Source organism: Syngnathus typhle, linkage group LG6 (assembly GCF_033458585.1).
Source record: "Syngnathus typhle isolate RoL2023-S1 ecotype Sweden linkage group LG6, RoL_Styp_1.0, whole genome shotgun sequence".
Taxonomy (NCBI): Eukaryota; Metazoa; Chordata; class Actinopteri; order Syngnathiformes; family Syngnathidae; genus Syngnathus; species Syngnathus typhle.
Window position 1 is genome coordinate 13,847,161 of NC_083743.1, and position 26,234 is coordinate 13,873,394.

At 40.1% G+C, this 26,234-nt stretch overlaps 2 protein-coding genes across 2 annotated transcripts; both read left to right on the forward strand.

Annotated features, from left to right (window-relative positions):
• The first annotated feature begins 396 nt into the window (after positions 1-396).
• Positions 397-7,568, forward strand: alkbh8 (alkB homolog 8, tRNA methyltransferase). Its single transcript, XM_061280898.1, has 16 exons — positions 397-544; positions 755-888; positions 970-1,073; positions 1,245-1,376; positions 1,604-1,699; positions 1,812-1,916; positions 2,334-2,404; positions 3,296-3,402; positions 3,561-3,721; positions 3,959-4,224; positions 4,519-4,668; positions 4,751-6,007; positions 6,086-6,142; positions 6,330-6,534; positions 6,699-6,852; positions 7,213-7,568. The coding sequence occupies exons 1-12, from the start codon at positions 419-421 to the stop codon at positions 5,387-5,389; spliced, it is 2,091 nt and encodes a 696-aa protein (XP_061136882.1). The 5' UTR covers positions 397-418; the 3' UTR covers positions 5,390-6,007; positions 6,086-6,142; positions 6,330-6,534; positions 6,699-6,852; positions 7,213-7,568.
• Positions 7,569-7,790: 222 nt separating this feature from the next.
• cwf19l2 (CWF19 like cell cycle control factor 2) lies at positions 7,791-20,254 on the forward strand. Its single transcript, XM_061280897.1, has 19 exons — positions 7,791-7,950; positions 8,369-8,479; positions 8,802-8,921; positions 9,195-9,311; positions 9,481-9,600; positions 9,681-9,774; positions 10,269-10,384; positions 10,528-10,975; positions 11,673-11,898; positions 12,945-13,050; positions 13,183-13,284; positions 14,167-14,295; positions 14,971-15,108; positions 17,101-17,313; positions 18,326-18,442; positions 18,536-18,691; positions 18,783-18,863; positions 19,065-19,166; positions 19,440-20,254. Exons 1-19 carry the CDS (start codon positions 7,858-7,860, stop codon positions 19,578-19,580), a joined length of 2,730 nt encoding a protein of 909 aa, XP_061136881.1. The 5' UTR covers positions 7,791-7,857; the 3' UTR covers positions 19,581-20,254.
• Positions 20,255-26,234: the final 5,980 nt, after the last annotated feature.

Below are 26,234 nucleotides of genomic sequence, written 5' to 3' on the forward strand. Positions count from 1 at the left end.
GAAGAAAACCCACGCGGGCCCGGGGAGAACATGCAAACTCCACACAGGGAGGGCCGGAGGTGGAATCGAACCCGCACCCTCCCAACTCTGAGGCGGACGTGCTACCCAGTGCGCCACGAGGCTCCAATTATTATTATTATTATTATTATTATTATTATTATTATTATTATTATTATTATTATTATTATTATTATTATTAATTATTATTATTATTATTATTATTATTATTATTATTATTATTATTATTATTATTATTATTATTATTATTATTATTATTATTATTATCAAACGGCGTTAGTAGTAGTAGTGTCACGTCTGCCTGGGTCAAATTCTATAATCAAAGTCACTCTAGGAACCTTCAGTGTCTCCTCGATGTTTCTTCCGGACAAACCTAAAAAGACGCACAATAGACGTAAATATGGAAAATAATTCGAAGGCATGCCGCAGAGGTAAAGTTGACAAGAAACTTCTTCGTAAACAGATTAAATCCAGTCACACTTTACTGAAACATGAAGGAATCAGCACTACGTCGAATCCCTCTAAGGTAACCCATAAAATAGATTACTCATTATTTTATTTATTCTTTCGTAATTATGGTTATTTGGCCATGATTATTCATTCTTTTTTGTAGTGTTGTCCAATATACATACATATCTTGTTTTCTGGCTGTGTGACAGTTGTTCGGACTCCTGTATGGAATGTTTTTTTTAGTTACAGACAGTCCAATGAAAATTTATCTGTGTGTGCTCTGCAGAGTTTAGTGGTGGCTAACGGTGGCCTGGGGAATGGTGTCAGTAGGGAGGAGCTGTCTGCTGTGCTAAAAGAGATGGGAGAGGTGGAGAGCCTCCTCATGCCCCCTCACAAGCCCTACGCTTTTGTCACCTATGGGTAATATTGATCATTGAACCATGTTTTGGAAAGATTGAACATATTTGCCTATGCCTTCTCATATTGTTTCTCTTTATGCAGATCTGAGGAGATTGCCAGGAAAGCTCACGTCCACCTGAATGGTCGAACACTTCAGCATGGAGAGGAGAACAACGTGACTCTCTACCTCAGCTTTGTTGCCTCGGGTACTGCAGTATTTTACCATCTGGCTTGCTTTCCAGATGCGAGGGTTGATAATTTGAATTGCACCATGCACAAATATCACTAAAATCAGGGACTGTTTTTGTCTGCTTCCATGGCACTGCAGTCATCGTAAATGTTTGTTTCCAATCATAAATGTTGATTCACGTTCACAGTGCCGTGTGAGCAGCAAGCTTGTGTGACTTTTCCACCTGGACTGGTTTTGGTGGAGGACTTTGTTTCTCCCCTGGAAGAAGCTCTACTGCTTGCTGCTATTGACTGGTCATCCACTAGTGATCCTGACACTGGTAAGGAGGAGCTGTGTAATGTGTTATTGTTACTGAAGCTTACTGATGTTTGAAGCATTGAAGTTTGACTATAAAACTCATTGTAACCTATCCCAGCTAACTTTTAAATAACGACATTTTTTTTACTGCCAACTTTAGGCTCTAAATTCTAGCATTACATTTTCATTTGTAGGTGCTGAATTGTTTTACTGGTTTTCCAACTCAAATCGAATGTTCTCTTACTGTAGCACAAAAAGCTCTGAAGCATAGAAGAGTCAAACATTTTGGCTATGAATTTTGCTACGACAACAACAATGTAGACAAAGACAAGCCATTACCTGTAGGTAAGATGATTTGCATATAACTCTAAATATTTTACTTATCACATTGTACAATTTGCATAATTAAAATGGATGTATGAATAGTAAAACCAAATATGAATGTGTGTGTATCTAGGTCTTCCTCAGGAGTGTCAGCCTGTACTGGACAGAATTATGGAAAATGGATATACAAAGTTCATGCCTGACCAGCTGACTGTTAACCAATATGAGTCTGGACAAGGTTTGTTGCATTTATACTACACACGCTTTACAGTATCAGACCCACTTACTATACGGTTGCATAATACAGGTGACCAGTAGACCCATTATAAAAGTAGAACGCTGTAGCATGAAGTAGGTTTAGCAAGATTCTCGGGAGGGACATGGAAAGGTCCTAATTTGTATCATAGGGTTTCATTTGTTAGGTTTACAGTCATTGCCACGTTGTTCTCAAATGTTTTATTCCTACCACAAGATGGCACCACAGCCTTTGCGCGGTAAAGGACATAGTTAGCTCTCATACTTTGGCCTAAAGTTACTGCAAAAATGGAATATGTGTTTAAAAAAAAAAAAAAAAAAAAAGGTTGCGCTCACAAACTCATTTAAAATCTGTAGATGAATGTAGCATTAAGAAAAATCTGATTTGTCACATTTGTAGGCATACCTCCTCACGTGGATACGCACTCTGCTTTTGAGGACACCATCCTCTCTCTAAGCCTGGGGGCAAAGGTATGAAGTCACCCTAACCCTCTCTCATCAATTAAATAAGTAGACTTTTGCAAAGACCTTTCAGTGCAGATACCATACAGCCTATGAGCGAGCCCTTCTCAATTTCACTGGTTTGTAGATAGGTGTATTTATGTATGGCGATATAAATACAACAAGCCACACACTGACTAGTTAGAAAAGATGTAACAAGTGCTGTCTCCATGAATGGAATGAGTTTATTGGCTTTACAAGGGCTCACATTTTCCCCCATTCCTTTGCGTGGAACTTAGAATATTTTGATTCTTGTGAAATAAAATGTATCATATGGGTCTTGTCCTTGAATTTTATTAGATTGTGATTGCGCGCATAGTGTGAGCGTGTAGGGGAGCATGTATTGTGCAGCTGGTTTCAGGAACAGTCTGATTCATTTGCCGGTGTTCCATCAACGCATCTGTCCTTGCATGCACGCACGCACGCACACACCCACGTCCTGTCTTCACCAAATCCAATTTACCTGCTGTCAGAAGTTGTGCAGGATGCACAACTGGAAATAGTGTCGGTATAATTTCCCTCAAGACCTGGCGCTGTTCTGCTCCGGAAAGGAAAGGAAACATTAGGCTTAGACACTGACTCTCTCATGATGATGATGCTTGTGAGCACTGCTGTACCTCGCCTTTCTTTTGTGGGTAATTCTTTTGGGGCAAAAAGAAGGAATTGGTATCATGAAGTTGTAGACTTGAATCAATATAGTAAGAATCTGATTAGGAAGATATAATTTGGTCTCATTGAGGTGACTCAACAAAAAGCTTTGACCCATTTTATTTAGATTATAGACGGCTGTTACTACACTCCTAGCTCACTATTATTAGTATTAGTTGCAATCTTTTAAGGTTTCTGCTTGTCTTCTTACAGACAGTTATGGAATTTCGTCATCCTGACAACCGAGTAGTAAGCGTGTTTTTGCCAGCGCGAAGCCTCTTGGTGATGCAAGGAGAGAGCCGTTACCTCTGGACGCATGGGTAAGTTCAGAGCAGGGTTTTTACTTGTAAGATTCAATTTATCAAACATTTGTGGGACCCTCAGAGCGATGTGTGCGCTTCTCTTTTTCGTTATGTTGAAAGCAAGGATACTGGATGTACACTGACGTGCCCTTTTTTTTTTTTTTTGTCTAAATCAGAATCACTCCTCGCAAGTTTGACATGGTGCCCGCCTGCGATGCTCAATGCTCGGCTCCGTCTATGCGTGACATTGGTGCCCTCAACCAACTCACCTTGAGCAAAAGGGACACTCGAACGTCTTTCACTTTCCGCAAGATCAGACATGAACCTTGCTGCTGTGGTGAGGCCTTTTCAAGCACACAATGACATGATACTTTTTAAATACCATATACGTAGTATACTAATTTGCTGTACAATCATGCAAGATATTCTCTTGGCTATTGGTAGAGAATCATACAGGACATGCAGTGCAAAGTAGAATAGCAGATAAAAGACAGACCACAAAAATACATAAAATACAGTTTGCTTTACAAGGACCTGTTTGGATGAATTGTTTGTCTCTTACCACATATTTCAGCTTTTCCCTCAGCCTGTGATAGTCAAGGAGCTCCCTCTCCACCCTCCCCTCCTTCACTTCCTCGAGGCCACGATGATGCTACCCGTCTGGAGGAAGAATATGTTCACAGGGTGTATGACGCAATCGCCCCCCACTTCAGCAGCACGCGTCACACCCCTTGGCCCCGTGTGTGCCACTTCTTGTCCTCGCTCTCACCTGGGAACGTGCTGGTCGATGTTGGCTGCGGAAATGGAAAGTATCTGGGGGTCAACCCGGAGGCCATTAGTGTGAGTGCCTTTTTTGGTCACACTGTTGTTATTGTCAGTTTTTGTCAATCACTTCAGCATACCATTTGGAGTCCTTTCAGTACAGGTAGTAAATTTGTGTTTGAATGCAGGCCTTCCTGTGTGGAGTTTGCATGTTTTCCCCTGTGGTTGTGACAGTTTTGCAGCTTTCTCCCACATTCCAATAATAAACATGATAGGTTCATTGAAATTGTCCATAGGTGGGAATGTGAGTATTTTTTTAATTTTTATACAGCGATCATAAGAATATTGTGTCTGATGTCTTTCATATACCAGGTGGGCTGTGACCGGAGCAGCGCCCTCGTCCAAATCTGTGCCCAGCGAGGTTTCCCGGCATTTGTTTCCGATGCCCTCTGTGTTCCGCTTCGAACAGCTTCTTGTGACGCCTGCATCTCTATAGCCGTCATACACCACTTTTCCACATCAGTATGTATAAACACGCACGCACACACCCACACCCACACACAATTGTTGTCATAATTTGAAATGTTTGTGAATGTCGTCACAGGAGCGTCGCTTGGCAGCTGTGAAGGAGTTGGTGAGACTTTTGAAGCCTGGGGGTCATGCTCTCATCTATGTCTGGGCCTTCGAGCAAGAGTACAAGCAGCAGAAGTCCAAGTACCTCAAAGACTACAACGCTAAAAACAATGCGGTCGAGGACAACCCAGAGCCTGACGGAAAATCAGAAAGCAGCCCGGAACATGACAAGAAAAGATCCTCGGATGAAGCGACTGCTGACAAACTTAGTGTTCATATTAATCGCACAGCCTTCAATTCTCAGGACCTTCTTGTTCCGTGGCATCTGAAAGAGGGGAAAGGAGGGAAAACAAGGGAGGGTGACTCAGAAGAGGCGTGTACAGATAGAGATAAAACTAAGTGTAAAAAGCTTTCAAAAGACTCTTGTCCAGACAATCGTGACTCAAGCATTAGATCCCACTGTAATGTTGACAGTCATCATGAGGCAGGGAGCCAGAGTGGCCAGGCGCCTGTCTTCCACCGTTATTACCACGTGTTCCAGCAAGGAGAGCTGGAGCAGCTGTGTGTGCAGGTGGAGGGAGTCAAAGTGCAAAGTAGCTACCATGACCAGGGCAACTGGTGTGTTCTTTTAGAGAAGGGATCCGGAAGTAGAAATTCATCTGGAAAATAATGCAGCGTCAATCATGGTGGAATCAAAGATTATTTTAACAGCCAAAGAAAACACATCATAGAACTAGACATCTGCAGTAGTTAAAATGTTAACAAAAGTCAAAATAAAGCAGGCACACTATTTTATTTCATAGTGTTTGATTATGAGGCACATTTCAACTTGAGTTATAAAGCACTTTAAAAACAACGACATCTGCATACAAAGTGCTGTAAACAAAGTAAAAATCAGACATAAAACACGGAACACAATAAAACCGTATAAAAATGCTGAGTGGAAAGCCGAAGAATAAAAATGTTGTAAATTCCAGTAAGTCTTGTCAGTCATCCTTAATCAAAAAAAAAAAAATCATGTGTGCTCATGTGTATGATGTGGCTCTTTGCGATGACACAGTAAAAAATGTGGCTCTTAGTCTCTGACTGGTTGGCCACCCCTGCTCTAGGTGTTTTAGATGCATAGATTACAAATGATGAATAACACACTGTTGAATTATTTGTATTTAAACTTTATTTTAATCTTTTGCTATTTTAGCAGTCTTCTAAGAGAGCTCAAGAATGTCAGGAGCCGGAGCCAGTGGACCTGTCTCCGACGGTCTCTGAACTAGACCCTGAAACCAAGATTGTAATTATCTGAATTTGAACCACTGATCGTAACCTGTTGGTACTAATCTCTGATTTTTCTGTCTTTTGTCATTTCCAGAATGGTGATTGTGGAATTAATGATAAGATTAAGAATGATTCCTAGTACCACACAACTGTGAGTTCTTTGATTTAAATACCCTATAAAATTGATTCAGAGATTTGTTTATTCATACATTATAATTCAATATAGTTTATTAATACATTATACATGTCTGAAGATAGTTGACAAATATTTGTAGTCTGATAACTGTTTCAGGCAGTTTAAACCTTACTCAAAATACTTTCATCCATCTTTCGTTTAGGATCACTCCTACGCATTGCCTTCTGCTTGTCTTCTAAGGAAGAGACTAGATGTAGCCCTAGCAAGAGTGGAGAGTTTGGAACGGGAGAACAGGAACGCAAAAATCAGAGAAAGTCGGGCCAAGGAAAGGCTGCACTGTCTGCTTGATGAACTGAAGAAGAATCTCATCAACATAGAGCTACAAGACAAGCTTGATCTTTACTCAGGTAAAATGGACAGTGTATGCACATATTTACCAGCTCCAAAATAACTGCCTTTGGAACGGATTCCTAATAGAGTTTTATGTCCCACCCCCAATGGTGGCCATGGAACTTAAAAACGGAAGTTGTTTTTGCCCCACGGTAATTTATTTCTACTCATCGAATTTCAGGACTTAATCTTGACCTCTTTGAAAAGAAGAGTCATGAGTACTCACAGGACCAGCGAGGGTTTGCCCTCACGCTCAACCTCCACGGGCCAAAGGTCTATCACTACCTCAGAGAGACTCTGCAACTCCCCCTCCCACATTCAAAGACTTTGCAAAAGTAGGCATGCTGCACCTTTTTAAATAATTTGAATGCACTAGTTCAAAAAGGTGACTATGATTTTGACTTTCACCCTTTGATTTTCACCTCACAACAAATTGCATTATGAGCCACTGGAAGCTTAAAGATCAGCTGTTTTAAAATTGTTTTTGAAGAAATGAATTATTCAATGTATGCAGTGTTTTATTTGCACTTATCAATTCCATCATTGTCACTGTGGGAGATTGTCTTCAACTCAATCAAGGCATCCGGAATGGATTCCAAAATGGAGCATATTAAGAAAATGACATCAACAAATATGCATTACATCTTTCTTGTTGATAATAAGTGGTTTTTTTTTTGTTTTTTTTTATAAATAAGGCGGATGGCACAACAACCCCATGACAGGACAATGCCAGATGATTTTCCCGCCATGTAATGGTTGGGAACCAAGTGGCAGCACCGGACAAGGCTGTGTTTCGTCTTCTTTTGAGAGATGTCCCCTGCTGCAGCAGCCGAAGAACCAGATGAGTTTCTGCCGATGTACTTCCCATTGTCAGCAAGGTTACCTACCTGCCCACCTGTTTGTTGGTCTCATTGAAAATACCTTGGTCAGCATTTCTGGGTTTGTTGTTTGAAAGATGTTAAGATGCCACGTGAAGTTTGTTGTCACCATCTGCTTCAAAGTATTTCTGTGTGGAAAAAAATAATAAAAATAAAACATTTCTAATACCCTGTTTACTTGTATCATCGCTATATATCGGTCTTTTGTAATAAAATTGCAATAAAATTGTTGTAGTCAGCCATTTCTTTGTTTCATTTTCAAAGTGTGCTTTTTTTTCACTAAACTCTCCAAAGAAATGTGTCCTGGTCATTGTAAAATTTCAATCTGAGACTAGGCTGGGACTAAAAACTCTAAATGTGAGTTGGTGTGCGATGCCTTCACTATTTGGTGCGAGAACAGCCACAAATCCCCTCCGAGGGAGGTAAACATAATACGACACTGCTTTCATTTACGGCAGTGTCATGGCGGCTCCTGCAGTCAGTTTTGAGAGTTCAAGCAACATAGCTGATCGAAAGGACAATAAACGACAGGCACGACAAGAAGTACTCGAAAAGGTACAGTCTAACACCGGTTAACTATTTATCTATTTACTTGAAATCAAATTCGACTGGTGTCGGAACTTGATCCTGCTCCCGTATTAGCTAGCAACGGGCTAATAGCTAATGCCACCGATTAGAGACAAACTGTACAAACACGGATGGACCTGATAGAACTCGCCATCTGTGTTTGCCCGATGTTTTATATCCTGCATGTGGCAGTTTTGCTGTGTTTACAGCGCCTGTTATCTTCTTGCTCTCAAGCTGTGTTTACAGTGCTACAGAACTGATGATGCTTCTACTACCAGAGTGGTGTAACCCAAGCTCATTTGTGCATTGCCCAGATGAAAGCCAACAGTCTCCGCGTTTCATTTAATTTTATTTATCTTTAATTGCATCTATCTATTCTGTTTCACCCACACTGTATTCTGTTTAGGCCAAGCAACAGTATGAGCGAGAGGAGAGGAGGAAGGAGCTGAAGAGGCAGAGAGGGGAAGACACTTGGATGCTCCCTGAGGTTAACGACAGATTGAAGGAAATAGAGAACGTAAGGCACCTTTTCCAAGTGGCAAGTGAGCAGTTACTATAGGTAGTGACCTTTTAATAACTGCTCACTTGCCACTGAGCGATTAACTAGTTTGCTCTCATCATGCTGCACAGGAAGATTTGATTTTAAAGCATCAACAGTTATCACTTTAACAAACAAAAATGTCACTCTGATATGGGGGACATAAGCAAAAAAGGCACATTTTAAAGCTGCAATTGTGACAAAAAAAGAAAAAGATCTCATCTATGCATTAGCTTGAGTTTATTCATTTAAATATAAGAACAAAAAGGTACACCCAAATTGATCATCTTCTCCCATACAGGAAACCTCAGTTAAAAGCAAAAAGAAGAAGGAGAAGAAACTTAAAAAGGAGAAGAAAAAGAAGGCCAAGAAGGAAAAGAAGGCGACAGTATCAGCCAATGGCTCAAGTGACAGCTCAAATGTGAGTTAATTAAGTCATACAAATTTTCTGTAGTGTATTGGAAGTCAGAAGTAAAGTACTCTTCTGCTATACTGCAGCCCCAGTTGATCAAATATTTTTTGTGGAACACATTTATTTGTCTACATTGCAGAATTTCTTGTGATATTATGGTATTCTGTGGTTTATAGATGTTTAAAAAAAATGCTTTTATTACATTATTCATGGATATGGGAAAGGAGAGCCCCATTCATTTAACACACAATTTTCTTCTTTTGCTTTTGCTGTATTTCTCAGGACTCAGCTGATGAGTGGGTTGAAGCTGAGCCTCAGTCACAGCCTGCTAAAGCCTGGAAGGTGTCAGAGAAGTCAAAGTCTCCAGAGAGCAATGGCGACTCCACTCAAAGTGTCCAAGTACTGTTTCCATTCTACTCCCAATGTTGCTAAAAGATATGTTTAGTGTTGCTCAATAGTTTCAAATTAATATAAATCTTCACTTGTCTATTGAGAAGACACTTTTAAAGTTAGTGTTGGTTTTCCCATCCATTTTTACCTAGATATTATATGTATCTCTTTCTTGTAGCGAGATGAATGGATGACTTTTGACTTTTTGGCCATGAAAACTACATCCATAGCTGAGAAAAGGGCTGAGAAAGACCGACAGAAAGAAGAGGAGCGGGCCAAAGCTCAGGCCATTGAGCAAGTGAGTATAATATTAACTTACTGCAGCTCTTTCCTCTCCTGTGAGTGGATGGCAAAATTATGTTGTGTGTTTATTTTCAGGCTGGCTTGCACAAATTAGAACTTAACCCATACTGGAAGGATGGTGGAACTGGTCTGCCCCCAGAGGAGATGGCTGGTACTGCTGCAAACAAAGGTCACATTGCTCGCAAGGATTTTATTTTAAGATTTTATTTGATCCAAAAGAATCAAAAGAAAGAAAGAGTTAAGCAAAATTAAAATGTGTTTTTCCGTAAGTAAAGTAGTTCATTTTAATTCCACTTTAATTTTAATTACAAAATATTTTAATTTATTTTAGCATTATTATTAAACATTCAATAAAATAATAACATATGTTACATATACAAATAATTAAGAAATAATTACCACTTTTTAATTAGATGAAGGAATTAAAGAATAATTACATTTTCTTGGGGTCTCACCATGAAATATTTTTAGAATTGGTTATCCTATCGATTATTCCATCAATTATTCAAATTGGCTTCCTTGCTTCGGGTGCGCCCGGTGCTTAGAGAGTAGGAATGAGCAGGAATTCTCCAAGATGAGTGAACTGAGGAAAACACCACTTTGGGGCTGTTTTTGATGAGGAATTAGCATTAGCATACAATCTAAAAATATATCATCCAACAGGTTCAGTGGTGAATGATGGTGGGTTGAGCTGGCTGAGGAAGAACTACCAGAGGATGAAGGAACAGGCAGAACGAGAGCAGCGCAGCCTGGATGATGTGGTGGCAGACAGATATGGAGTAAGTACTAATGGATGGCAAATTTTTACAATCTATAAATGGCTGCATCTTGGGAAAACCATCAGGCTGCTTTTAAAGCTGGTGGATTTGCAGTGCAGGAATACACAAATAAAAATAAAACATTTATATGGTCTATTTTGCAGTCCATGAAGGAATTCCAGCAGCGACTTGCCGAGGCGGAAAAGGCCGCTCGTGGACGTAGAAGCAGAGGAGATGGGGACAGTATGTTGAAAGGCAGGCAGTTGGAAGGAAAGGAGAGCAGAGAGAGGTGGCGGAGAAAAGAAGATGAGCTATCAGTGAGAGATCAGTGGAGGAGCCATGACAAAGAGTCCCATGAGAGATATCCTGAGAGAGGAAGCTATCGAGAAAGAGAGAGGGATGGAGATAGTGAAAGAAACCCAAACAAGAATAAAGACCGATCAAGGGACCGGGGGAGAGAGAAGGAAAAGGATGAAGATAGAGAGGGAAACAGAGATAGAGCAAGGTCCAATGTTACATCCACATCTGAGAAAAAATGGAGTCAACGTTGTTCCTCTCTTGGGTCACTGAAAGGCCATTTTCTTAAGCCGACAGAAGATGATGACAGCCAAGGTGAGTTAAGAATGTCCTTTTTCTGTCCTTTTTTTTTTCATGCATTTATTATTTTTAAATTATTCATTTGAAATACAGAACTAAAGGTATCTTCGATTTTCATTTGTAGTATTTATTTGATATTACAGTTGTCAATTTTGTATCAGTGAGTATTAACAATTTTGTTCGGGGTGTACTTTATATGTTATCCAATTTCTGTCCATTTTTAATTTGTTTTCAAAAGTCCCATGTTTATACCTTTTCCGATCCCCTCATAACCAAGGCAAATTACAGCACAGTGAGAAGGTTGGGCAGCGTTAACACAGATAAGCGTTAATAAATGTAGTTGGCCCGGACAGACGTTTGGGCGCTTCAGTGAGTCAGCATTGCATACTCCACTGGGAAACATCTGCAATCCCCTTTTCCAAATTAAACGGTCTGTGCGCCTCTATTGTACCATAATTACCCCATTTAATGGTCAATGTGTTGGCTGTCCTGTAGTTGAAATTCAGAGCAGCTGTTGTGATGGGTTTTTTTCTGTGGGCGTGTTTGGTTCGATTTATCTACATTGTAATGATTAGGGAAGGCCTTTATTACATTATCATTATCACGTCAGTTACTTTTGTCTCCATAACATTTTGCTTAATTCCTACACAATTACAAATCAACTTGTCTTGAGTTTCGGTGTGTTTTTTTCCCCCCTCTGTTTTCTGTGCAGCTCCCAAGCGTGCTCATCACAATGCGTCCATCGAATTCTTGAAACCCAGCTCAGACGATGAAGATTGTGGTCCACGAAGAACAAGGACTATGGACTGGAAGAAGAGTGGGAATCCTGCCAATGAGCCTCATCCTTTGGAAAAAGCACAGCAGGAGAACACGCGAGATGCTGCACTCCTAACCTCTGCTCATCGTGATGACACAGCTTCTGTAACGACAAAATCCAGGTCAGTTGCCATTTCAGTAGAAAGAGTGGTGAACATACTGTTGACTTTGCCTGAAGGGACTGTTGATTTGTATTGTCCGACCAAAAAACAGCACCCAGCAAACATGAAAGAGGGCACACAACTAAACCTTTCCATAAATCTCGCCTGTGTTTCTTCAAATTATGTTCTGGTTTAAGGCACCTGCAGGAATTTTTAAAATGCCCTGCCTGTATCTATCCACAGTAGTCATCATATTTCTAGAATAATGGTTGCCTAAACCAGTTAAAGTCTCTTGTGTGTTCTCTGAAGTTTTTTTCTGTTTAAAATCTTTGTCTCTTTATACATGGGCTATTTAACACATTTTTGAAGCCTCTGTCAATGTTCTTTTCTTTCTTTCTTTAATCAGCCATCAATCTTTACTGAAATAAATCTGCAAACTATTTTAATTATTTCATATTTATTATTATTACTTTTCACCATATTTTTTGAATAAAGTAATTATAGAAGCACATTTCAGTTTAAGTACTGTAGGCTTAATGAGGCTATTACAGCACAAAGCTTATACAGGTAATATAGAGTATAAATTATGCTCAGTTGCAATAGATAACATTTATTATTGTGGTTCACGTTTGCAGTGGTGTAGGCTCCAACTGTACTTGATCATATTGAGAGGTGTTTCTAAAACAAACAGAAAATCCTTGCAGCACGAAAGAAATCCGCAGTGTTCTTGCCCCATTGCATTTAGTAATGAGAAGTCTAACAACCCAGAACGTGGCTTCGCAGAGGTTAATGAATCAGAACTGACAAACATAGCGAGAGATTGGAAAAAGACAATTACACACAGTGTAGGGTTGAACCAAAATGCTCCCCATCACTTCCCTTATTGACATTTAGAAAGGTTCTTACACAATTGGAGACAACATTCCCCAGCCATCCATTTTCTTTTTCACAAATCAGTGATATAAGTAGTGCCAAATATCAAATCATGGGATTATTATTCAAAATCAACATGTTTTTAGGTCACATTGTTGCCTTTTTCCTAAATGTCTTTATATGTTTACTTCAAGCGAGAGTGACGGTGATGCAGAGGAGGAAGAGCTCCCACTTCTCTCTGAGGAAGAGATGAACAAACTGGGAGCCAAAATGGTGAAGGCTGAGATTTTGGGGAACACCGTAAGTTGGCAATCTAAATTTTTGATACTGAAATACATTCTTCGTGCCGTAGCAAGTTATTATAGAAATTTTGGCAAAATGACACAAAACAAAGCTGAAAAATAAATGAATATTTCTTTGACTTTATTTCAGGCCATGGTTGAGAAGTTAAAAGCCCAGTTGGATGCAGCTCACAAAGCCATAGAGAACCACGCCGCACGGAAGAAGCTTCATGAAACATCAAAATCAAACCAGGTTTTAATATATTACATTTGTCAGTCTGTTTCTCTTGGACTTCTGTCCACCTACTTCCCAAGTCCCTAAAAAGTATTTTCTGATATTTTTAAAAATGAGAAACCAAAGACTCACGATTCGGGTGCCAAAAGAGTGTGATCAGACATTCCTCGAAACCACTATAACGATCAACGCTACATCAAGTTCAATTTTCCACGACTTTGGCAGAGATGTTTGGTTTCTTTTCGTGGAGCTATGCATACTTAAGAGAAGTGAGTAGTTGATGTCATGAGCAGAGAGTTATGAGTTCACACTAACCTCCTTGGTGGCATTGCTATAAATGCTCATGTGCAACAACAATGTGAGTAATGGTATGCAAGTTGGGGCAGATTAATCGCAACGGTGATGAAGTCCACTGTAGAGCAACTCGGAAAAAAAAAGAAATCATTCTTAAGTTTTAGTGCACTTATCAGCTAAGAGGCTCTCCAGGCCTCAAAGTGATGGAGTGCTCTTGACCCGCGCTTGTTGGAGTTCCTCCCAGTCTGTCTTGTTATGGAAGCACTTTGGCTCATCTTCATGTTTTGCAGCTTTGACTCAAACTCATATTTACGTTCTAGCCTGAATGTGTGCACCCTCGCCAGGCCTAATTCATAACTGAAGGACATAATATACTGTATGCCCTCTCTTCTTTTCCTATTTCATCATTCCATCTCTTCAAGAGAGCTTTTTTTTATGCTTTCCTGAGACCTGCGTCTAATCAGAAGTCGCCTGCGGCTACACAGTCTAATTCCCTTTGGAAAGCAATCAACATAGAGTTCCACTAAATGGGTGAACGATGTTATAAGAAGAACACGAGGAAAAGATAAAGATATCTATAAATATATATTTTCTGGGATTTTTAAGGTGGTGGGCTGCTCCAGTGAAGACCGAGAAGTCCTATTATTCAGAACTGATCACGCTGGTCAGGCCTGGCCTGTCAAGCCCATGTCGAGACCCCAGGAGCCCCACGGAGGACGTCGGAAGAAGAAGGGGGTAAGGGATACACAACAGAATAACAGCAAAAACAATCTCACTCCTGCCAAACATAATAATTACGATATGGCTTTACATTCTCCCTCACTTATGTGATTCTGGAATGTGAGGCATATAAGTTAATGAGGAAGTAACTGATGGTTTTTTTCTTTTGTTTCATAATCAATCCAGTTTTCAGGGTAGAATTTTATTCAAAGAATATTCCAATTAAATTCCTGATGTAATTTACAATCTTATTCTTTATGATGGCCCAAACTAAATATACATCCAGACCAGTCAGCATATGACATGCACACTTGCAGAATATAATGATATCCCATACGAGAGCGGTGTCAAATATTCTACAATGTTGTAATATAGTTGTTTGCCACTGCAAAAGAGTACCACAATAATGAATACCTTGTAAAATCGACATCAACAGTATTGTCTCTGCAAATACAGATTTTTTTTATGCTGCTCTTGTATTGCACTGTAATAACTTCGACACACTTAGAAGTGATTTTGATGTATTTCAGCATGCAATTGATGAAGTAATATTTGTTTTACCGAATGTGAACATTGGTTTTATCAAAATTTGAAGACCCCCCCGCCCTTATTAATTAATAGTGGACTGTACTGCGAACATGCTGCCAATGACATTAACTTCCATTCGGCATGCTCAAACTCTCCGTCCAGATTGAGACTCACGTCGATGGGCAGCGGGTGAGGTACTTCCAGGATGACGACAGTGTGGGTCTGAAGGAGATGGTCAGGAGGGAGAAGATGAGCTCAGCGCAGGATCAAAACGCCCTCTATTCTCGAATGGCTGCCAAGGTAAGAAGGCACTTTTATCACAAAGAGTGCAGCGCTTAACACGTTCCAGCCAAAACCATGACCTTGAGGAAAACATAATTGAAAAAGCAGTCTGGCATCTTGAAGAAAAGATTAGTTATTTTCTTCGCCTGGCAATTTAAACACTATTGTTCGCTGTCTTGCAAAGCTGCAGAACTCAGTTAATTCCTATTAAGTAAGAACGTGACGGTCAAAGCAGCCAGCATTTGCGTTTACAAGTTGCTTTGTACAGTTAACACAGAACTCAATGAGATGGCGAAGAGGAAAAACTGTCCATTTCTGTTGGCCCACAGGAATATCAATTCCACATGCACACATAAAAATACACACCATCCTGCATCAACAGACTGTGACACAAAAAAATATTTCCACACTCACAATAGCAGGGCTTCCATAAATATCGTTTATAATCACAGTTATAGATTTCTGATTGGGAGTGAAAATTGGTCGTGTTTCAACGATTCTTTTCCATATCTCCATCACCTCGTGTGTTCCACACAATTTCTTTTACTCTTTGTTTAATTAGTACCATGTTCCTTGTTTATTCACGTTTCCCTCAAATCTCTCTTGCAGTTCTCCAATTGAATTGAATTAGTGAACCAATCTAACGCAATTAAAATTAAGGAGATCCAGAAGACGGTCACTGAATATATTATTGCAATATGCAGCTTTGTCTCCCTTTACATCACAGGTGTCAAACTCAAGGCCCGAGGGCCAGATACGGCCCGCCACATCATTTTATGTGGCCCGCGAAACTCGTGTGTCATTACTAGAATTGCAAATTGTCTTCACTTTTAATAATATCCTTTTTTTTTTAAATATTTGACCAGTTTGTACTCGTCTGATTTGAAAACGAGTTGTTTGTTTTGTAGCTTTTACTGTATATAATATGAGGTGCTCATACATTTATTTGGGTTGACAGTCATACTGGCCCTCCAAAAGAAGCTATGACTACATTGCAGCCCGCAGAAAAAAATACTTTGACACCCCTGCTTTACATAATATTTTATAATTGAGTATATTGTCACCTTACCTTAAAAGAACATCTCAAAATAGTTATGACAATACACTGGCATATAAATGGAGAGTACCGCCTCTGTGATTGCCATGGCAACACTAGATCACCTACTTTAGTGCTTTACAATAGTGCTGGTCTTTTACAAAATCCTCACGTGTGCTGCTCGCCCTCTGTTCAGAGTTGTGTGCAAGGAGTGAACCTTGTCTTGTTTTAAATAAAGCTGCTGTGTTGTAACAAGTTTTTAAAAAATATTATTAATTGGCCTGAACCTAGGTTAGTGCAGATTTGTGTTTGCCACAGTGGCGTAAATCAGTTTTCAAATTCACACTCAATCGGCGTCAATGTTCGTTTTAATGTCTGTGACAGTACACTTCACATCCATCTGAACATATGCTATGCAGCTCGAATAATCGACATGTGTATGCAGTTTTACGTACAGTTGCTGCAGACAATGTTTTCGCGGACGGTGAGGGACACACACGCACACACACACTAAAACACCTTCCTGCAATTTCACTAAATTAATCAAATTTTCAGTCTCACTCACTCCCCCACTTAATCACTTACACACACTTAAGCTGCCTCTCTCGCTCTTTCTCCCTCCCCATCTCTTTGATTCTCTTTCTCTCATCTCTCTCTTCCTCTCATTTCTCTCTCACTCCCCGTTCCCTCTTTTTTGCTCTTGCTCTCACACTCACTCATGCACGCTCGCACGCACACACTCAAGATAACATTGCGTCAGCACCTACACACAGTGATGCTATGATTAAAGGGTCAATAATTATCAGTTTACATATCCAACATATTTTATGATCCAAAAATGAATCCAATCTCAGTAACACAGTTATTTCTTTACTGCCTCATGCCCCCCGACCCCCCCCCCCCCGCCCCCCCCCCCCCCCCCCCCCCTGCCCTGTACTTCACCACCATGACTCGTCTTCTAATGGACCCCCTAGATGATGGGGAAGACAGACGGTGACAACTACACTCTGGATGACATGTTTGTGTCAAGTGCGGCACAAAAACAGGGCGAGGGGAGGGAGGAGGAGAGGCTGAGGAACCGAGCCACCGAGGAAAGTAGGAGGCTGGCGACTTCCATGGAGAAATGCCGTCATTGTTTCAACAGCCAGGAGCTCCAAAAGCACCTCATAGTGGCCATTGGGAGCAAGGTAATCATCAGTCCATTCATAATGGCAGTCATAATAATAACATTACTATACAATGAAAAGCACTGACAGCAGTGGTGACGATTTATTTTCCCCGACGGGCATACGTATAAAAATGAAAAGAATTTGTACCGTAATTTTCGGACTATAAGTCGCATTTTTTTTCATAGTTTGGGTGGCGGGGTGACTTATACTCAGGAGCGACTTATATATGTTTTTTTTTCACAAATTTGTACTTGATCATTAACACATCACTTACTTACAAGTATAGTTGACCACTTCACATGTTATTTTTAGTATAGTTGATCACTTCACATGCTTTGATATCTTTATCTTGAACATATTCAAAACATTAAAAATAGAGAGAAAAAATCAAATAAAGTAATTAACACTTTAAAGCGCCATATCCTCTGGACATGTCCTCTGTCACCAGGATGACATAAAGGACGAGACGTTTGATCAATGGATTTAATGATTTGGAGTGACACAAATGGTTTGATAATATTGTTGTTTATGTGATAGTTATTTAAAATATAGTTTATATATCGTTGTATGGGCCTGTGGAATAATTTGAAATGCGGCACACGGCATTGTTGACAAAGGACGATCGATGGATTTATTGAATTGGAGTGACACAGATGGTTTTATAAACGTGTTATTTATGTAATAGTTTTTTTTAAATAACTGAATGTTACGTCTGGTCCATTCTCAGCTCCTCGTTTGTGTTTGTCACGTTAGCATACCGTATCGTTTAGCCTGTTGTTGCTCGTTCATGTCTTTTCTTGGTGTTGGATTTTGTCGAATAAATTGCCCCCCAAAATGCGACTTATACTCCGGAGTGACTTATATATGTTTTTTTTTTCACTTTTTTGGCTATTTTATGGCTGGTGCGATTTATACTCCGGAGCGACTTATAGTCCGAAAATTACGGTATATTTTGTCGATATAAGAATATACAATTTTCGAACTTACGATGCACTTGTGTTTATATTAAAAAAATGTGTTTTATATCCAGGTATACCTAAGTCTACCTGCGGGAGTGTCCATGACAGACGGCCACTGTCTCATCTGTCCCCTCCAGCATCACTGCTCCGGTACCACCTTGGATGAGGATGTCTGGTCAGAGATACAGGTGGACCAACCAGTTGTCTCTTATCCTGTATGATTATCAGAGCCATTACTCGTACTAACTGAGTTCACTCCTTTCCTGCTTTGTGGTATGTAGCTGTTCAGACGCAGCTTGGTGCGCATGTTTGAGTCGCAGGAGCTGGATTGTGTGTTCATGGAAACACACATGAATTTACGCAGGAGACCGCACATGGTCCTGGAGTGTATCCCACTCCCCCGGGACCTGGGTGATATGGCACCTATATACTTTAAGGTATATTTGAGTTCGTATTTGCAGTATTTTGGCCTAACCACATATGGATGTCCTCTAAACAAACAGCTAATCTGATGTGCCTGCCCCCTAGAAAGCAATTATGGAGTGTGATGAAGAATGGGCCATGAACAAGAAAGTCGTTGACCTTTCTTCAAAGGACATCCGCAAAGCTGTAAGTTTGTTACCTCTTTTGTTTACATTCATGGTATCCCAGCATCGTTTTTAACCAAAATGTCAATATGGACATACTAATTGACCTATTTGTTTCCTTTGTGCTTCATGTTTTTTTTTTTTGTCTTTCCCTCGTACCTCTTCCTTCATTGTCCTGTTATGTGAAATGCTTTCCGCCTGGTTAATTGTTTGTGTGCTGCAGGTTCCCCGAGGGCTGCCCTACTTTGCTGTCGACTTTGGACTCCAGGGAGGGTTTGCCCATGTAATTGAAAATGAGCAAAAGTTCCCGTATTACTTTGGCAAGGTCAGTTTATGCATTAACAGTTCCGCATGATAGTGTTTTTGTACTTATTAATTGCGCCATAGAGAATATCAATTTGTGTCTATAACCATCTTTGGTTTTACAGCTGCAAGCAGTCAGTTACAAAATGATTAGATTACAAAATAGTTTGTGGAAGATTAGAATTGTCACATTGTTTCAAATTATTGTTGGAACTGAGTGAAACAAAAATAATGTCAGCCTTCTTGTACTTGTTAAAAACGGTTTCAATAGGATTAATCTGCTTTCTCATAACAGGAAGTGGTTGGAGGTATGATGGACGTGGAGCCAAGGCTTTGGAGGAAATTGATACGTGAGAACTTCGACGATCAGAGGAAAAAGGTTCTGCAGTTTGCCCAACGGTGGAAAGAGTACGACTGTACCAAGAGTGAGGCCTAGCAGGACACATGCAAACACACACTCTGAAAGACTGACTTTGGACTAAACCATCATTGCATCCATAGATGGAGACAATTTGATTTGATTAATACCAACATTTTTGCAGTTACTATTTTTTTTATAATCTGAGATATTTTTATTGAAATACACACAAACAGATAAAATGTTACTACAGAACAATAGGATATAAATGAATGCCATTTTTCCCCCCCATATTTTAAGGAAGACTTGTAGAAAGGTGGGCCAGGGCCTAAACAAGAACCCAATTTTTCTTTTTTTAAGCTTTCATTTGTTTTTTGGGGGGCTTTTTTTTTTAAATCTGAAAATATAAAATAAATAGCCCATACATTGGATAAAAAAAAAAAAATACAAGCACACCAACAGATCCCAGATTTGGCTGTATCTCGTTGTGTTTTTTTTCTTGGTTCATCCCTTGAGAGTATTCCAGGGAAACAATTAAGTAAAAAAAAAATCAAGGACGGGGAGTCACAGGTGGTGGGTGATATCAATGAATATGGATCATTTGTTGCTGATCCATAATTTGGATTGTGTGACCTTGGATTCTGAAAACAATTGACATCTAGCATCGTGCATTAAAAAAACAATCGTGGAAAAGTCATTTGTCAAGTCTATAGGATGTCATGTATCTATGAATGATAAATATAATTTGTGTATGCCTGCCTCTATGATGATAGCAAATGTGCAACTGATCAATTGTTATGATCGTAACAGGACCAGCCGTTATATTTGCCGTGGGATTTCATAGTTCCTCTGGCCTCATGTTCATATGCAGCTGTCACTTAATTGTTGGAGGCTGTGGTGTCACGACAGCTTTTCAGAGGAGAACCATGCCACAGGCTCCCAATCCTCGCACACAGTCATCTCCTCTTGCAAGCAATCAACCACCTTGCCCCCGGATGCGTCCTCATCACTTCTTTCACACAGGATACTGTTGGCTCTTTGATTAGCTCATCACTGCAAAAAGTCACCATAGTTCACGTCGCATTGTCGAATCCTCTTCGCATGAATGTGCAGCTCTGCATTTCAATGTATCACAGAAAGTTAGTCTTTTGTTGTGTTGCATATTGTTTGAACATACGTGGGGTGTCAAACTCATTTTTTCGCGGGCCGCATTGTAGTCATAGCTTCTTTCGGAAGGCCATTATGACTGTCAACCCAAATAAATGTATGAGCACCTCATATTATATACAGTAAAAGCTACAAAACAAACGGACAAATAACTTGTTTTCAAATCAGATGAGTAAAAACTGGTCAAATATTTATAGAAAAGAAGATATTAAAAGTGATGACAATTTGCAATTCTAGTAATGACACATGAATTTGATGCACCATTTGTCTTCGCAGGCCACATAAAATGATGTGGCGGGCCGTATCTGGCCCCCGGGCCTTGAGTTTGACACCTGTGCTCTAACATTAATAGAGGCCATTGCAACTGTGACAAATCTTTAGTTCATAGCAGCCCACTGAACAATGCGATTGAACAATTCGGTTGCATCGTGCTTTTATCTGGGCCTCCGCACACCACGATGGAGCAGATCACGTCTGAAGCCGACCATTGCAAAAATTACTATTGGGAACCCTCCACTGCAACACCAAGCAATTGGGCACTACTGTACTGTATTCTTATTATTCTTATTGTTGTATTGAAGTATTCATGAAATGTGAATGCCATAGAGCTCAATTTTGAAAATATGTCTACAGTACGTTAGCCTGCATAGTGGACCCGGACGTTTTGGAGCTTATGCGCTTGGCCAGATTTGACAGGGGACAACCTCATTTAGATTGCGTATATTTCATGAGGTGGCACGTTTAAGTTGACACGAGAATCTGCACAGCCAAAAAAACGTGCAAAACTGTGAACCTTTTCGGACATAAGCACACAGAGAAATGTGCAAAAGGGCACTTGTCCGTTTTGGTGACAGCACAAGTGAGTAATTGTTAGTACATGTTATTCAAGGTGTAACACTAAAGACAAGTTGATTTTTTTCAGATAACAACTTAGTGCTATGAAAACAAGAAAATTAACCTTTGCAAGAATTAGGCTGAAATCACTGTCAGCAAGAATACAAAAGGAAACAGAGAAAACATATTTCCCAGAGGAAAGTGTTGAATATGTAGTTATTAGTCTCCTATTGTTGTCAAACAATAAAGTCCCCAAGGTACAGCAATCAGCTTTCAGGCGATATGTGCAGCCTTTACTATTCACAATCAAGCAGTAACTTTGTATGCCACTCAAGTGAATTACTTTGTAATTAAACAAGGGTAGTCTAAGCACAGACCTCAACAAAGGCCAATAATAGTATTAGCTAGTGCTAGATTTTTTTCTACCCGGTGTCAAGGCTGCCTTAATGCTGCAAGGGAGACAAATGGTTTTGGAGAGAAGTGTACACTCTTGTTTTAGTCATGCACTTTACAAAAACATTTAATAATCCAGTCTTTATCTGGTATCCCTTTCTGTCTCCAGGGACTTGTTGGTTATTTATGCTGTATAAGTGCTCAAGAAGATTTATTGGTAATAGTAGCAGAGTGCTGTAGAGTGATGTGTGGTTATGGCCAATTAGGCTGTTTGGAGATTTATGACCAAGACGGCCGTCTCTTGCTTTGTCCTGTCTCCTCGCCGTGCGCACACATCTCAAGTGATATTTCGGAAACGCCCAGACCGCATTGACATTCTTTTTTTTTTAATTTATTTATTACACATGCAGGACCAATCTGCCACTGTGTGAGATGTACTTGGCAGAAAAATAGGTTATGTGCATATGTTGAAGTCTAATACAATGGATATGTTCCTTTAAAATCTGTTTATTACCACATATTGATTTACCGTTTTTTTCCGTGTATAGTGCGCAAAATTTAACTAATTTATTGTCCTAAAATCTGGGGTGCGCATTATACATGGGTACAAAAATCTTTTAATTTTTTTTTTTTTTTTTTTTTTAAAGAAAGTCATGGTACAACATACGACCGCAATGCTCTCGTATCAGACGCTTGCTCGATCACCTGCTCGTTTGCTGTCTGTCACAATGTGCCCTACACAAATCCGGAACATCTGTTGCGGCTCCGAGTCACGACGAGGGGCAAGTTTTGGTTTCCAAGGGTGTTTTTATTCCTCTTCAACGTCTCTCCCATACAGAGCCACCTTTTTCACGTCCGCACGCCTTTTTCACATGCGCGCACGGAGCGCGGTGGTGCGTTTACGGGCAGTCGGAGAAATCAACGCCAACAAAAAAAATTACATCCAGCCTCGTTAAGACCATACCAAAGACTATAAAAATGGGACCCATTGCCTCCCTGTGTGTGTGACGATCATTAGGACTTAAAAAGAAAAAAATAAAAAAAATTTCATAAAAATTGGGTGCGTATTATAGATGGGTACAGGCTTTTTTCCAGCATCAGCATGCCATTTTTAGGGTGTGTATTATACATGGGGGCGCATTATACACGGAAAAAAACGGTAACTACACTTCATAGTATTTTTGTATTTGAATATTGTTGCCTTATACAGTATCACCACAGTACTTGAAATGGGCAAAGTAAAAGAAATTATTGTTGCTATATCACTGATATTTTACTCCAGTATACTATTTTTATACTGACCAACATGGTCTGTAGGCCTGCACACCTTTGTGTCATGTGGCAGAACATCTTTCCTTCTACTTCAACACGAACTATATACATGCTGTAAACTTATGGGTGTGCGTGTTTTCCAGGCTTTTTAGAGCCCACATAAATAGTCAGGGTATACCTGAGATGACACTGTACTTCTTCGGCTCCTTTCATGACCATATAAGTCTCCACTCTGCAGATGCCGCATGTTGAAATGTAGTGTACTCATAAACGATGACATTTTACAATATAAGGCATAACAGCACGACAGTGCTCCCGCTTACTGTCCTTTTAGTTTTTTTACACATACATCCGCCGAGTGCTTTCATTCTTTTCCAACCACTTGTTGCTTTTTCCTTAAATGGCACACCTAAACATTATGAAGGGCAAAAAAAGATCTCATCTCACGTCACAAAAAAATGAATCTAGTGTGATATTGGGGTTCATTTAGTTAAACACACAGCTGTTATTTGACTGCATGAACGGTGACAGATGCCCGAGCGTTTAATCGGGCTACATGTCACTATACCTCACTGGCATGGATAGATAAACAGACGCACTATTTGCACTAAATAAATCATTTTCGCAGCAATTAAGTGAAATTGGATAATTTCCCACTGCACACGTGAATGATCTCATAGCACGATGATGTGCCGAGCCAACCTGGTTGGCAATCACCGCCCTATTGTTTATATGTATGTTCAAAAGTTGCACGGTGGTTGCACAGGCTAATTGCTAGAGCAAGTTTTGCGGTTGCACTGGAGTCTGTTGAGACTGTGGTGGAATAGGGGAACTTGTTAGGGCTCTTGGCAATTCCACACCAACCCCGCTGGCTCACTGCCTTCTTAGCAGCAGAGGAGCTGCTTCAGTGACGGATTGCTCTCGTGGCGACGCTCTGCTGTCAGATTCTGGAATTCTTTTTTGTAGAATTGCAGATGTTTGTGATAAGATAGCAGTGATTTTTTTTTCAGCACATTATATATCTACTGTTTTTTCAGTTACGAGTTGATTGTTTTAAACACACAAACCAAGTGTAGTTGATAACACAAAAATACAGATCAGATATTCCGAATGATCACAATCCTTCTATTTATAATATGCTGTAGTTATTAACTCATTCACTGCCAGCCCAGTTGAAATACAGTAATCTCTCGTTTATCGCGGATTATTGGTTCCAAAAACCACCCGGGTTTAGTGAAATCCACGAAGTACAATCACCAACAAGAAGTACTGGGCAGGCTAACGAGTTAGGGGAAAGATGCTCAAAAACGGAATTCTAAAGGGATGTAAACAAACATTTGGAGCAATACTACATTGTCCTAAAGGTTAGACACATGTATCCTCAATTTAAAATTTTTATTTTGACTTTTAAATGTTTTTTTTTAATTTGGGAAAAAAATCCGCGATGTAGTGAAGCCCCGATAAACGAAACGCGAAGTAGCGAGGGATCACTGTAAATCTTTGACGTCTATAGGCGTCAATGGCAGTGAATGAGTTCAAATCAGATGTAATCCCATCCAAGTCAGATGTTCCTATTGATTGACACCACAATGGCCAGAGTTGCCCTTCTCTAATTACAGGATAGCGCACTTACTGAGCTATTGCCCTGTCTGCACTCGGCTATAGACCAGGCTTATCATCTCTGGGACATTATTTATTCCATTGTTGAGTTTGCTTTATTAAAAGCCAATGTTATTACTGATGGATGCCTGCTTGATTGCAAGAGCAAGCAACCAGATAAGGGAAGAGAAAAGGGGGGGGGGCGGAGAGAGAGAGTATGGGCAATTTAGTATGAGGTGTGTTGAGTTCATGCGGCTTCAAAAAGTCAAATGAATTAGTACCTTCAGGAAATTACAGTGAGTTGTGGCTTGATGCATCACGTCTCGTTCCTGCTCCTTTGTGTCCGCTCGTCCCTTTGGGGCTCGTAATGAGCAGACATGCTCTGCCAGTTGAGGTCAAGGTCATGGTTGTGATTAGTGCCAAACACGAGCGTCATCCTGTTTTCTGACAGGAGGCAACGAGCGTGCGCAATGACTTGGAGCTCATTTGCGATCTGCCTGTAGCGCCATTTTGTGCTTGTGTTGAATACCGTCACAAGTAGGAATTGGAATTAACTCACTGCAATCAGATAATGGTCAGTTGTTGTCTGCGTTTATTTCAATATTTATGGAACTGTTTGTGGGTATAACGGCCTCCTGATAAATAATTCGTACATGAATTTAGCACACTGATTTTAATGAATTGTTTCTGACAATAATTAGTAAACAAATAAATGACCATGTAATACTTTATTTCTACAAATCTTACAATTTCAAATGATCACTTCTACAGCATTATGAGAAAATTAAAATGTCCCTTCACGGATGAGCTATTTTTAGAACAGGTCTAGTTTATCCTCCTAATTTGGATTTCCAACATGGCAGACAGAAGGAATGATGCCACTTGCAACCAATTTAGGTTGTCAATCTCTAATCATAACTAACGTTGATTTTGACGTGGCATGTCCACATTATTTTCTGTCTCTGAGTTCGAACATTTCACCCGGAATGGAATACCACTGTACCGATAAATCTGGGAAAAGTGCAACACACACATTTCACCTGTAAAAATTTAAGGTATATTTCTAAGTACTACTTAACTATTTGTCCGCATCGTGTCAGAACCGCCATCAGAAATGAAAGCAAAGCCCATTGGCACAAATCTGCTGTTAAATGTAAACCTTACCTCTGAATGGTTGATACAAACAGTGAAATGTATGCTTTGAGAGGATCTCATTAATCTCATTACTCCAGACAGCGATCCAAGCCTGAAATGCGCACTTTTTCAGTAAAAGTGGCATCGTAAAATGGCTGCCACGGGCTAAATGTTCATTCTATACAAATCGTGTCAAGTGATCGAAAGTCTATCCTCTGACCTGACGCGCTTCTGCAGGTGTCTGTGAAGATGTGCGCGTGGATTTCCTGATTGGTGGTTTGTAGTCAGTACCCCCACCTCCCCTCCCCTCTTGCGCGTTCCCTCCACCTCCAC

Bases quoted from the DNA above. Each gene is read 5' to 3' on its own strand.
- cwf19l2 (XM_061280897.1), top strand. From the start codon at position 7,858: ATGGCGGCTCCTGCAGTCAGTTTTGAGAGTTCAAGCAACATAGCTGAT. The intron at 9,601-9,680 runs GTGAGTATAATA...GTTTATTTTCAG, and splicing joins AAGCTCAGGCCATTGAGCAA to GCTGGCTTGCACAAATTAGA. The intron at 13,051-13,182 runs GTAAGTTGGCAA...ACTTTATTTCAG, and splicing joins CTGAGATTTTGGGGAACACC to GCCATGGTTGAGAAGTTAAA.
- alkbh8 (XM_061280898.1), top strand. From the start codon at position 419: ATGGAAAATAATTCGAAGGCATGCCGCAGAGGTAAAGTTGACAAGAAA. The intron at 1,074-1,244 runs GTACTGCAGTAT...TCACGTTCACAG, and splicing joins CCTCAGCTTTGTTGCCTCGG to TGCCGTGTGAGCAGCAAGCT. The intron at 1,700-1,811 runs GTAAGATGATTT...GTGTGTATCTAG, and splicing joins AGACAAGCCATTACCTGTAG to GTCTTCCTCAGGAGTGTCAG.